This window comes from Coloeus monedula (assembly GCF_965178545.1).
Source record: "Coloeus monedula genome assembly, chromosome: 3".
Lineage (NCBI taxonomy): Eukaryota > Metazoa > Chordata > Aves > Passeriformes > Corvidae > Coloeus > Coloeus monedula.
Window position 1 is genome coordinate 79624086 of NC_138783.1, and position 13973 is coordinate 79638058.

The 13973-nt window shown below is 44.6% G+C and overlaps 1 protein-coding gene across 1 annotated transcript in view; it reads right to left on the bottom strand.

Annotated features, from left to right (window-relative positions):
* The window catches only part of SLC15A1 (solute carrier family 15 member 1), a gene marked incomplete at both ends in the record, with an annotated part of 33025 nt that overhangs the window by 15734 nt on the left and 3318 nt on the right, over positions 1-13973 (bottom strand). Inside the window, 5 exons of the mRNA XM_082277827.1 lie at positions 2335-2476; positions 2560-2644; positions 5650-5672; positions 8841-9138; positions 9320-9517. Of these exons, the coding sequence (XP_082133953.1) occupies positions 2335-2476; positions 2560-2644; positions 5650-5672; positions 8841-9138; positions 9320-9517 (746 nt within the window). The remainder of the gene's footprint in view (positions 1-2334; positions 2477-2559; positions 2645-5649; positions 5673-8840; positions 9139-9319; positions 9518-13973) is intronic.

Genomic DNA, 13973 nt, shown 5'->3' on the forward strand with positions numbered 1-13973 from the left:
CTGGAAGATGTAATTTACACTGACTTAAGTATCATTAAACATTCTCTATGTTATTTTATATTTTTGTTGCAGGAGTAAAGAAAAAAGAAAAATTAAAAACCTGCTTCAAACGTGAAAATTGTCCTGAAATACTGTTTTGAACAACAACTCTATACCCCCACTCCCTCGGCTGTAAGTGTACCACCATTTTTACACTCAGATCAGAGTGAGAGCAGCACTGAAGAGTGCATGCTGCAGGCTTTCAGCCTGACTTCACTGCCAGGAGGCGCCTAGGATGGTAGTATTGTGTAATCACCAGCCCCCACACCTTGGCTTTACGGTCCAATCCTCTTTTCTGTATGTAAAAACATACTCCCTTTTAACTTTGTTGGACCTTAAGTACGTGGCTGTAGTTTAACCCACATTCACTTGTGTCCTTGGGTGGACCTTCGTTCAACAGATGTGGGTCTCCAGTTTGGAGAAAAAGCAGGAGAAACCCAATGCAATGATGTGAAATTATTTTAAAACCCAGTTTTCAGGAGTAGTCCCAAACCCAGTGCAAGGCATGACAGTGAAGGACAATGCTCAAAAACCTAGAACAATCAGACTACCTGACATAAGCAAGAGATCCTCACAGCAAGCTTGGACCAGCACCCTGACACAACAGGGACATTGACCAAGTTACCCTCACTTTAAAACAAGGTTGTTGTTCTCTGACTTAAAATTGCCCTCGCCTGTAGCAGAGTAAAAAAAAAAAAAATCCATAAAGTGGGGCAACGATGAGTCTGCTGTTTAATGATATTTAACAGATACAGTTGAATGGGTTGGTTTTTGAATAGCGCTTCCATAGTTCCTTTAATTTCCCAACAACCTGGGAAGAAGTTTCCAATTGAAGTTGAACCTGAGCGGATCGGGAGAGAAACTTCTGGTTTTTATTTGTGAGGCTTATAAGCCCACTGCAAAGACTTACATAATTGGCACTGCATTAATGACACACAATTTAAAAAAGTAATTGTGATTTCTGTACTATTTTCCCCAAGATTTTCACAACTAATTTCAACAAATGTGAGCAGGTCCCAGCATGCTCTTTGACAGACATCACACAAAGTACGTGAACTGTGGAAGATTTGAGTCTCTTCTTTAAGAGTGCTTAACAGTGCTTAGATAACTTCTTCATCCTCTTGTCATCATAGAATTTTTTTTTTTTTAAATTCTTGTTTAAGCCTTCCTTGTGACACCTTGCATTAAACCCTAATGCTGTTTCCTAAAGCATGTTTTTTCTTGTTTAAGCCATCCTAACAAACTCCTGTTAAAGGTCTGGGCTTTTCAGTTGCGGCACTGGCATATCCAAGTACCAAAGGAGAAGAGATGCAAGGTCTTCGAAGTTTCATCTTGATAAAACAAGTAAAAGCCAAAATAAATTTTAAAAATAAACCACAGCATCTAAACAAGCGAGTACACAATATATGTGTCCTGCAATCTGTAAGACATCCAGCTAGTTGCAGTGAGTTTGCACTGCTCAGAGCAGCTGCACAGAGCACACAGGGACGGATAGCCCTGGGCTCCCAGGGGCAGTCCCTACAGCAGAAGGCAACAGTGCCGCTGACTGCACAGCACATCTCTATCTCTGGGAGACCTTTGGCAAGTCTGCTCACATTCATGGCTCATAACCCTCCATAAAATCTTTATTACGCTTTTTTTCCGGCAAAGTAAATACTTTTAGAAGCAGAACATCAGTAAAGGAGAGTGAGATAAAGCTGTCGGAAATAATCTGGTTACATTTCAAAGCACTTCAGTGCTACTATCCTGACCAACTACCCTGCAGTTAAAAATACAGAAGACATCATTTAGAGAAAGAATTGCTATTCAGTAAGACCTCTAATGGATCTGTCAATTCTGAAATCACACAGTATTTTAAAACTTTTTCTAAGGCCCACTTAACACCAGATAACACAGAAATTCACTATTTCAATGGCCACTTGCAACAGGTAAAGAGACTGTCCTATGTAACTATAACCTCCAGTATCTATTTTCACAGCTTGGTGAATAGTCTCCTTAGTTTGGCTTACATTTTGTCCAGGTGAGAGGAGAAACATGCAGCCTGCTGGGGAAGCATGCTACTACCCTTAACCAACTAGCAGAACTGGAACTTTTGTTGATTCACAGTGCAGTTGCAAGTCTGAGCTGAATCAATTAAAAGCTCAAGCTTTGGTGAAATAAAACAAACTACCCTGGAGTAGTCAACAGCAGTTCTGAAGCTGTTGTTGAGAGCTGCTGGTTTTGGTGGTGGTTTAAGTAACACTGATTTCAGGTGAGCTTTCAAGATCTTTGGTTACTTTCTAAGGAAGCACTTACTTAAATTTTCCCAGCCAAGAGTCCGCAATGATTGCTCCAAGGATCGGCGTCAAGTAACACAGAGCAACAAATGTGTGGTAGATGGCAGTGGAAAAGTTGTCTTCCCAGTGCAGGAAATACTTGAAATACAAAATGAGCACAGCTGTAGGAAGAACAACAAAGCAACAGGTTACAAACCCAAGTCAGGCCTGGGTAATGGTCAGCACAAGGAGACAAGGGACATACCTTTCATGCCATAGTAGGAGAACCGCTCACAGAACTCATTGATGACAATGAAGAAGATGCTCAAAGGGAAGCCAAAGCAGAGCACCTGGAGGTAACAGACAACGTGAGCTCAGAGCTGTGCAACCCAGACTAACACTCTTCATTGCAACCCACAGCCTAAGCAGGCTCAACGTGGACTCAGTGGGAGTGGGTAGGTACTCAGGGTCCGGAAGCTGCACAGGCTTCTGTGGGATGACAGTAGTTTACCTGAACCAAGAGTCAGTTCTCACTTTCCCATCTTGGTCCCCAGAGGTCTGCACACTTCTTATCTGCCCTTTGCAAGAGCCCTTTAGCAGTGCTATAAATGACCTTCAAGTGCTGCACAATGCACATTTGATGTCTCCAGCACCTAACCCTTACTGCAATCTAGACTGGTATCTAAAAATATGCAAAAAGCCAATGTTTTTGGAAAAATATAAAGTCAAAACCCAAAGCCAACCAAAAAAGCACAACACCAAACCCCTGCAGTACACCAGCTAGAAGTTCAGAACTAGTTTTAAGCACCTGTAGTTGAGCCAAATAAACATTTAAACTTTTCGTTCAAGCAAATCTCTCAGGAAAACTCCTTATCCTTAAAAATGCTCTGCTTGATGAAGAATCCTTCATTTCTTCAGACCTAATGATAGAAGGGACTTTATTCGTAACCTAAAATGGCATAGCATTGGCTGCCAGATTAACTGAGCCTTCACCTGCTGCAGCAGGCATGTCCATGGTCATCATCATGCAGCTCGTGACACAGTTTGTGCCATTGAGACAATGTTTAAAAAGCATAATCAGGTGCAAATCTGATATGGTCAACAGAACTGGAAGTTTATCTTCTGATCACCTACTTGTCTTAGTAGATGAATATATGATATATTCATTAATTTCTATTAAAATTAATGGGAATGCAACTTAAACATAATACTCCCTTTTAACCTTTTTTAAATGGATTTAAACCTGCAAGTAGCAAAGAATCAGATTTTAAAGACATTTCAGAACATTGCAGAGGCAAAACAGTTCTTCTCCATGCTCCAGTTTAATTTAAAAATGTCATTGTTTGGATTACAAAGGCTTAGGAATTAAACTAATCTGTATTTCATGTGAAACAGGAGGAAGTTAACTTTGCAGCTCAAAAGGAAAAAACCTTAGATAGGGAAATCATGCCTGACACAAGCAAATTGGAGAGCCAGTGTCTCCAGCAAAGCTTCAACAAACAGAATACTTGGAAACTTGGTAGCTACAACAATTTTTTTGGGAATGTGACAAAAGAAATGAAAATAAGAGAGTGGCAGGAGCATTGTTGACTGATCTGACTCAGTCGTGAGGATGCCTGAGCAGCTGGAAAAGCATTGGCCATTGATGTTTGCAGAACCAAGTACTTACTGCATATCCTACCCATGGTTTGATAAGCAGGCTTCACAGGAAAAACCCAGTCTCAGCTGAGGCAAGTTCTAGGTGGGACTCCTCTAGCTTTAGAGCACACAAAATTTGAGCCGTACATATAAACTTGTCGCTCTTGATTTATCACATCCTCCATGGGCAGAAAGAGGTGTCTCCAGAGGAAGATCATTCACATCTATCCCAAAATTAGGTAAAATTCCCTTGAAGTTACCCATTTCCTTCAGCTGAAGGCAGCAAGAGGTTTGGACAACTACTCCCAACCTGGACAGAGGTGTTGGTGGACTGGAGTTCACACAGAAGAAGGCTTTGTGCCCTGTCCACACAGCATTCCCCTAAGCCATGCGAATGGTCATGGGATGGAGAGCCATACACTGAAGTTTTGGTTCAGCACATGTTAAGTTAGTTAACTGAAACAGTAACCCAGGCTGCATGACTCATAATTGGGAATAGGCCAGATGGAGAGGAGAGAATGTCTGTTCCTGAAGCAGAACAAAGAATTCCCCATGTCTGTCCTGCCTACAGGAAAAAAAAAAAAAAAAAAAGACAGAGCAGTCCTGGCCCAGGAGCTGGTGGGACCCATCTCCACCTGAATTTCACAAAACCTCACTAAAATCTTTTGACCACTTTGGGGTTCTCGCAAACCTCCCAAGTGTTTTGCCATCACCCTACCCAACACCTTATTCTTTAGGAGGGTGTTACATGCTGGTCTGGGGAGGTCACAATCCAGCAAGCCTAGATTTTTGTTTCAAGATACTGGTGCTTTTGTGCCTGGTGGAGCTGTCCTGCATTCCCATGCTGGCACAGCAGCCCCTGGTGGGTTTTTACTGGCTGCCCCCAAACTGGAGGGGATCTGCATGTCACAGCTGCAGCTGAGCATGAACACAGGCATGCAAGAGAAAGCTACTGGGTCCTTCCCAAGGTGACAGGCCTTCAGCTTTTCCAAGATGCTACAAGCAAGAGGAGACTATGCAATTAATGCTTGCTAATATGTGATGTGTACTTGTCCTTGTTTTGCACGGTACTGTCTTCTGTTACAGTATAGACGTGCCCATACACACATTTACCAAAACCTTGTCTGCTGTTGCCCCCATTGGTCAGGAAGTGCTGGATCCACCACCAAACAGGTAACCTGAAGGTTATGTTTTATAATGCCCTCTGTAACCTTGCCCTGCCCTGGGCATGCCACCACCCTGCTGCACAGCTTTGACTTTGGCTGCTGAGGAAGCCACTAAGCCAAGGGAAAGTCTGTGGAGTAAAACCTTGCAAGATAAGAAAAGCAAAGGCAGAGATAGGGTTGCTGAAACACATATCAGTAACAGTTCAAAGATTCAAGAGTGGTGGATGATGATAACTCAGCCACAAGAAAGATGGGCTCCAGGGACCAAGCTCCTCCCACCAATGTCTGCTCAGTCAGCAAAGGCTCTTCAGACATTTTATCAGGTGCAGAGCACACTAATGCTTAGCTAGAATTTAATAAGTTACTAGGCTGCTTTTGCACGTGTTGGCCAGTAAGTCATTATATTGTATACAATAATGTATACATTATTGTATACATTTAATGTATGTTTATAGAGTGATTTTTACTTTGGGCACTGCTAACATTACCAAAACAACATAACCCAAAGAGAGTCAGTAGAGCAACTTTTTAGAAGGGAAAACAATACTTACCGACTTGCCGGTAGTTTTTCCACCTGTGGAGGGGAAAAAACCAAAATACGAGTTAATGGCAACTTTTAAGTAATACTCCTTTAAAACCAATGGAAGATTCAAAAAAGGTTCAACTCTAAATAAACAAATTAAATGTAAACACAGTACTGGTCAGGGTGAGTACATTTTCAGTTTCTAAAAGGGACAGTTTTCATAGTTATTAGGCAAAACTTCCCTTGATAGCCTTTGGGCTTTTAGGGTGTGCATAAAGTCATACACTGCCAGGAGAAGCTCAAAAGGACTGATGAGTCAAAGCATCCCATGGTTGCTCACCACACATCATTCAAGGTGGTGGTAAACCAGCCACTCAGAGATAATGAGTCCTGTTACAATTCACTCTTGGGGATGTTACCTTAAGGCAAGTCAAGATTAAGGAATAGGCTCAAGATGCCCTGCCAGGGATGGAGGTCAAGTACTGAAAAGGGACTTTTAGAGGACTGAATATACAGCCCCAGCTCTGTGATCCACATTAGCAGGCATTCCCAAAACCTGAATCTTAACCTGGGAAGACCTGGAAAAACAGAGAGGTCCCACTGAGGGCAGCAAGAGCAGACAGCTGCTTGCAGCCCTGAAGTCACTTCCAGCTGCTCTTGGCAGGCCCTCTCCCCTGGCAGCACTCCAAGTGGAGTCCTGCAGGGCTTCCTCAGCTCAGGAGACAGGCTTGAAGGCTGAGCTTTCACTGTGTCAGATAATAGCCCTATGCCCACATAGTGGGGGTGCCAACATTTTCCATAAAACCACATGAGCAAACTCATTGTCATTAAGATAAGACCAAGTACAAGATGTGAACTTTGAAATCCCTCCTTGTAAATCAAGTCTGCCTATAATACATCTCTATAAGAAAAGTATGTTTGCCAAAATCATTATTTTGTCCATAGTTCACAACAGATGAGAACAGCTGACAGCAACACTATAGTGTTTGACACAATACTAAATAAGGTCATTTCCAGAAATCACTAAAACAGATTGTTCTGATTCTTTCCTTCACTGCTGTGGACAAGTACCTTCACAACAGAGACAGTAGTATTATGCAGGTGATTTGAGAATATATTTTCCTAAAGAGCAAGCAACATTCTGAAAGTGCTAACACACCCAGTTCAGGGCACATGCAGGTACACGAGTTATTCAAGTTATCGGCAATGCCCCTTCCACAACCCACACGAGCAGATACGCTGAAGGATACCAAGGTGTTACCAAGAGCCTATCTTCCTATCAGCTCCTTGGTTATTTCCAGTTGTTGGCCTTTCCAGCACATGTGCATCACACTGCCAGTTTTTCATGACATGTACAGAGAACATCAGTCTGGGCAGCTCACTCCCGTCTGTTGGGCAAAAATTATCTAGGATCTTGTTGTTGGTTGGGTTTGGGGTTTTTTCTGCTTTCCTGATGGCAAAAGTGTCACCTCTGCAACAAACCTTACACAGAGGACATCACAGAGGCAATTATTTTCAGACATTGTCTGACTTCAATGTTTAAGAGACACAATTATTTCCAAACATTTTGACTTTACCCCTCTATTCTCCTTTTACAGAGACGGTTGGGGAAACTCCAGCTAGCATTAAAGCCAACCTTTCAACACAGGCACCTAAACTAAATAAGGACTCCACTGTCAGGCAGCTTCAGGGATTGACCTACACAGCACAGAACACCCAACATTTTGCATCCTTTTCAGTGATAATCTGAGATTTGCTTGTGGCATGTTGGAGCAGTCACTCTTGAAGGGGCAACCTTCAGCCTCTCTTATTCTTTGCCCACAAAGAATGACCTGCAGAACTGCTCATTTTCACCACAAAGCACAGAAGAGCTCCACATTTTTCAATATAAAGCTCTCAATGCTTGTGCACTTTGTATTCCCTTCAGATACATAATATTTTTTAAAAAATATGAAGTCAACAGCCACTCAGTTCTTGGCTTCAGCACCACATCTAAATAATTATCAGCGGGCCATTCTCTCCTTCCCAAACTTGCAGGCCAGGCGGGGCAGGCTTACAGCTCCAACCCCTTCCCACCAGTGTGGTTCCTCCCCTGGAGTCAGAGAGATGTAGTGGGATGCTGCATCCCTTGCAGCTCACAGTCCGTGACACAAGATGGGAGCGCTTTGCCTTGCTCCATGCAGCCATCACAGCAACTCTGCCTGGATGAAATGCTTCTTGTCTGTGGACACAATAAATCTGTCCATACCCATACTGTCACCTGGGATGTTTCTGGCTCCAGAGCAAGCCTATGGTCCTGACACCTGACTTGGGGCACAGACAAGCCTATTGCCCCTGCTCCCTGCAGCAGCCTTACAGCACCTTCACAAAGATGCTGCTACCATCAGGACATCCCCCTCCAGGAGTCCCTGTTTCACACCTTGCTATTCCAAAAAACACCAACACAGAAACTATCCAAGCAAACCTATAATGCAGCAAGCCTGATATTACATGAGCACACCCAGCTGCATCCCATTTCTTTCTCTTTGCAGAGCTATCACCATTTTCCTCGTTGTCTGCTCAAGCCAGCAAGACCCCAGTTAACCCCTGGGCAGCACCACTGACCAGCTCTGCCTGCTCATTACTACAGTTGCTTGTCCCTAGAACACAGATTTCCTTGCTGAAGATGCAATGGCACTTTCTTGGGTGGTTTTTTTTTTTGGGGGGTGGAGGGCGGACATTTCAGGTTCCTTCCCTCTGTGAGATAAGGTTTCTCCAAGCCCAGGAACCGCTTGCTATGAGAGACACCAATGTGCTCAGACAGACACTGAAGGACCAAAGGTCCAACAAAAGGCAATGGAGAGAGATACATCACAAAAAAATTATTTTTTGTACATCTACTGCTCAGTGTTCCAGTTTAGACAGGAAAAAAATCTTCAGAATTCATTAGCTAAATGGGTTCTGCCCTTATCTCAATCTTCCACCTGTGTATCTGTGTTTTTAAAAAACACTAGGTCAACCCTAGGTAAACACTCTCGATGAAAAAGCATTATTTAACATCTGCGAGATACACCGCACTTCTGCTCAGATCTTAAGCTCCACATGCCTTAAAAGTGTAGTGTAGGGTAAACCTTACCCGCCAGGGGCTCAGCTCAAAGAGCTTACAGAGACCGAGGCAACATCGCTCGGCTCTCACTCGGGTTTCAAGGCAGGGTCATGTAAACCAGGATAAAGCGTTGCCAGAGGGAGAACCGCCCCGGAGGAAGAGGTAGAGACGCAAGAGTGCCCGGGGACTTCCCCAGACCGACACCGAGCAGCGGAGCCAGCCCTGGGCGAGCAGGACCCTTGGCCATGCTGCCAGCTCACAGCCCGGCACGATCACCCGGCTCGGAGGGAATCGGCTTGAGGATCCCGCGGTGCTCATCCCGGGGCGGCATCCCTCCCGCGGGCCGGGGACCGCTACCCACTCCGGGCTGCCCCATCCCACACCGCCACACCTACCCATGTCGGCGGCGCGGTCCCGCCGGAGCGTTCGGGGCTGAAAGACAGAAGGAAAGGCGGGAAAGAGGGAAGGAAGCTGCCGGGGGCAGCCGGGCTTTAAGGGCGGCGGCGGGGCCCCGCCTGGCTCCGGGTGGTGCGGGGCGGCGCCGCACAGGTGTCGGGGCGGGGAGCGGGTCACTGTCGCTGGGGAGCCATCCCGGGGCTCACCTGGCCCTGACCCGCCACGATCCGCCCGGGCTGCCCGAGCGCAGCGCTCTGCGGCGCTCCTCCCGGCCGCCTGCTCCCCTTGCGGCTGCTAAACGAGGGCTGTCCCCGGCCGCTCGGGGCTTCCTTCGTTCTCTGGCCATCAGGAAGCACCGAGACAGTGCCGTCAGCTGAACCGAGCGCTGTGCAGTGCCGTCAGCTGCACGTTGTCCCTTTGATGTCAACGGCGTTAAGGGAAAACTTAGTAAGCGAGTAAGTAGAATACACACTATGTGGAGGGCGGCTTTCTGCCTCGTTCGCTCCTCTCAAGCCAAGGAAACAGATTTCCTCGACTGCTGCTGCCACCGCTTTTTAATGATCTCTGACCTGTGGCTCCCATGAACTGGTGCTTCTGAGAAGTTGTCCAGACAAGATGTGGATGCATCCCTGGAAGTGTTCAAGGCCAGGTGGATGGGGCTTTGAGGAATATGGTCTGTGGAAGGTGTCTCTCTCCATAGCAGGGCATTGGAACTGGATGAACTTAAAGACCCCTTCCAACCCAAACCATTCTGTGAGTCTATGTTTCTATGACCCAGTTTGCTCATCACTTGGTCAGTCCACAGCAGACACCTGGCCCGTGTGCCACTTATGCTACCAAGCCGCAGGGAAAGCCAGGGGAATGCACATCAATACAACTTGATGTACATTTCCTGCACGCACTTTACTGAGCCATGTACGTGAAATAAATGGATGAGAAGTTTAGCATGAGAAGAAGAGCGAGAGTGTGAGGCTGACAAGAAGAGTAGGTTGGGGAAGCTGCATGTTACCAGGACCTGAAGGACTCAGAATGCAGAAACAGTAAAATATTAGCAGACGTTGCCAAGAAAGAATTTTCTGACAGAAGAATAAACTCCTTCTTTGAGGCTTGAAGATACAGTGTTACACTCTATGCAACCAATCCAATAGCATTTTCTATGGCATGCAACTTAATAATTACCTGGCTGCTGAACAGGTTCATTTCATCTTGGCTACAAATCAAACAAGCATTGCAATGCATTGCAATTTGGAAGATCTACACTCAGCACTTCAGGTTCAGAAGGCTGCTCTGATTTGTGATACAGAGCTACAGCTGAACCTGGATTTCTGAAATTGTGTCTATATGGGAGTAATCTACTCAAAGGAGCTCTAACCTCTTGGCAGTTACCTGTATGCTTGACTGTTAAAATTTGTGAATAAATTCTTAAGATAAAACATGAGTAGGTGGTAATAGCTATATTTATAGCAAGCTCTCCCATAAGAAAAATAAATCTTGCTGCATAAGCTCCACTGACACAGCTGATGCTAGTCATATATCACTTCTCAGTGGGATATATATATATATGGCCACACAGCACAGGCAGTGTTGCATTTCTCTATTATGGTTACTCCAGCAAAACAAGCAATCTGTAATGCAGCAAAGAATGCTGAAACCTCCAATGGCTTGTTCATCTACAGAAATAATTGAGATACTGCCACCATTTGCTGTTAAAGTATGAAATTAAATATGTCATTTCTTTCATGAACAATGGGAAACTTCCCATTGCATGAACAATGGTGGTAAAAGGGTAGTTCCCAGGCATATCTTATATAGACCCATGCATTTAGTGAAAACAAAGGGTAGGCCTTCAATGTTTCTTCCTTGAAAGCAACATACAAGTGGCATGCAGAAAGTAAGAAAAAACAGCTGTTCTCTCAAAAATTTGGGATAAATGAGCTAGCTGGATCACCCTGGCTTTCCCTCGTGTTATCTTTCAATTTTTAAGGTCTCTGTTAATCCACAAAGAATTCACCCTGATAAGTACACATTTTAATTTGTCCCACCGAGTGAGATAAAAGTAGATACAATTGCTTCACAGCTATTTCTGAGGTGAATTGGATTCTGCTTTCCTTTAGTAAGCTGATGCCACAGGGTTGATCTCTGTGGGGCTATTTTATGGTTGTACTCGTAGGAGGGACAGAATTTGTTCTCAGAGGATTTAAGTTTCCCAGTGACGCTCCCTTTCGATGAGAACTCAGAGCACAGCAGGGCTGTTAAATACTCAGCAAACAAAAATGCAATTCTGCTTTCTTCTACAAAACTGTGAACTCACAGAAGCATGTTTTCAAGGTGTAATAGAAAAGTCAGCCAGCATAAATTTGAAGAATTAAGCATGTTTACCTATGAGGGAAACTGTCAGAAGCCTTGCTGATGTCAAGGTAGACAACATCCACTGCTGTCCCCTCATACACCCAGGCAGTCATGCCATCGAAGGCAATCAGGCTGATCAAGCAAAATTTCCCCTCAGTGAATCCATCTTCACTATTCCTCATAAGCTTCTTTCCCTCCACATGCTCAGAGATGACAACCAGGATGAGCCATTCCATCTCCTTTTCAGTGACTGAGGTGAAGCTGTGACAGGCTTGTAGTTTTCTGGGCCCTCCTTCTCACCCACTTCCAAGATTTGAGTGACCTTGACTTTCTTCCAGTCCTCAGGCACCTCTCCTGTTCTCCATGACCTTTCAAAGATGAAGAAGAGTGGCTTAGCATAACATCTGCCTGTTCCCTCAGCACTCATGAGTGCATCCCATTGGGGTTCATGGATCTGTGGGTGTTAAGTTTGCCTACTTGATCTCTAATCCAGCTCTATGACCAAGAGAAAGTCTTTCTGTCTCCAGATTTTCTTTCTTGGCTTCAGGGTCTGGGATTCCTGAGGGCTGGCTTTAGCAGTAGCAACTGAAAGAAGGCATTCAGTAACTGCACCTTCTCTGTGTCCTTTGTGACCAGGGCACCCACCTAACTCAGCAGCAGGCCCATGTTTTCCCTCGTGTTGCTTTTCCTACTTGTACTCAAAGAAGCCCTTCTTGGCCTTGATTACAAACAGGCCTTAGCCCTTCTCATCTCATCCCTTCGTACTCTGATAATGTTGCCATATTCCTCCCCAGTGGCCTGTGTCTTTTTCCATGTTCCATAAACTTCCTTCTTTGTTTGAATTTTACCAGAAGCTCCTTGCTTATCCATGCATTTCTCCTCCCCCCTTTCCTTGATTTCTTACTCAAAGGGATGCACCCGGTCCCGAGCTTGGAGGAAGTGATGCTTGAATATTAACTCTTGGACCCTCCTACCTTCTAAGCCCCTAGCCAATGGGATTCCTCCAAGTAGGTCCTTGAAAAGGCCAAAGTTAGCTCTCCTGAAGTCCAGGGCTGTAATCCTACTTACTGTCTGTGGCATTTAAGTACAACTTTATAAAATTAAGGCCTTGTTGCCCTTGTAAAATTATGGCTCAGGCCTGTTACTTTGGCTAGAGAAAGACTGTGAGAAAAGTCTGTGAGAAGAAAAACAATTAGTTTTTATCCATGAGAATGTAGTATCAACAGAAGCACAAAAGTTAAACAGTAGAAGGAGAAAACAGCAACATATCTGCACCTGTTATTTTTCTGAATGCTTGAACGCCTAGGCCATAGGGAGCCAATGACTATATGTTTTAGTTAGTAGCAGCCAGTAAGTATATTGTAGTAGTTTAGCAGCTGATGAATCTGTAACACGAATGATAACATACAAAAAGTGTATAAAAGAGGCTGCTTTGTTTAATAAATGGCTTTTTGGCCCTTGAAAGAGGCACTGTCTGTGTGTGTCGTGACCGCCCCAACAGCAACAACTGTCCCGGTCTTCCACACAGGATCCTGAACTCCACCATCTCATGGTCACCACAACCAAGGCTGCTCCCAGCCCTTAAATCCCCAACCAGTCCTTCTTTCTTAGTTCAAGGTCTCCTTGATGGTCCTTCCACCACCTGTGTCAAAAAGTTACCATCAGTGCTCTGCAGGAACCTCCCAAGCTGTGTGTTCCTGGCTGTAATGATCCTTCCACTGGAGGGATGGTCCCACATATTGCTCAGTTAAAGGTTGTAGCTTAGTCAGTAAGATTGTTTCCTTGCATCTCCTAGGAAGGAAGAACATGATCATTTCAGAGGAGCTGGAGTGGTGAGTCCATAACATGGAATAGTTGATAACAACTATTCATTATTTAAGGACTATCAATTAAGACTGAAGTATTTTAAAGAAAATTCGGGCAAATTACCACCTGTTCAGATTATGTGTGATTTATAAATATTAAGAGATGTTTCTGGCTCATTTTGTGGATTGGAAGAATTGTAACAAGGATAAAGAATTTGCAGGGGTGTGCAGCTCATCATGGGATAGCCAGTATTGGATCAGATGCTGCAAACTGATTGAGGTTGTACATTAATTCATTCTAAACAAAGGCTAATGGATCTTGCTGTACAACCACAATCCATTTGGCTTTCATGATGGTAGTAGCCAAACACTAACACTAGTCACTTCCCAGTAACTACTCCTCCCAAGATAATGCATCATTTCAGGAAAGTTTATTCCTGCTTTCCAGATAGGGAATCTCAGGGGAAAAAACGTGATTTGTTTGCTGTGACTTTTCTCATTCACTGTGTCATGTTTTGCTAGCAGAGCAAGTAACAGGTGGGATGGTCTGGAGGAGATGGGGACTGCTGGGAAGGAGGGCAGCAAGGGTCCCTGAGAAGGGGTCTGCAGCAGTTCAGCTGCTTTCAAGCAGCAGCAGTACAGCCACTGAGTGCTGTGCACACATAGAGACAGAGGTTGGTATTCGAGATGCTCACTCAATTTGCCTGCAAGGAACAA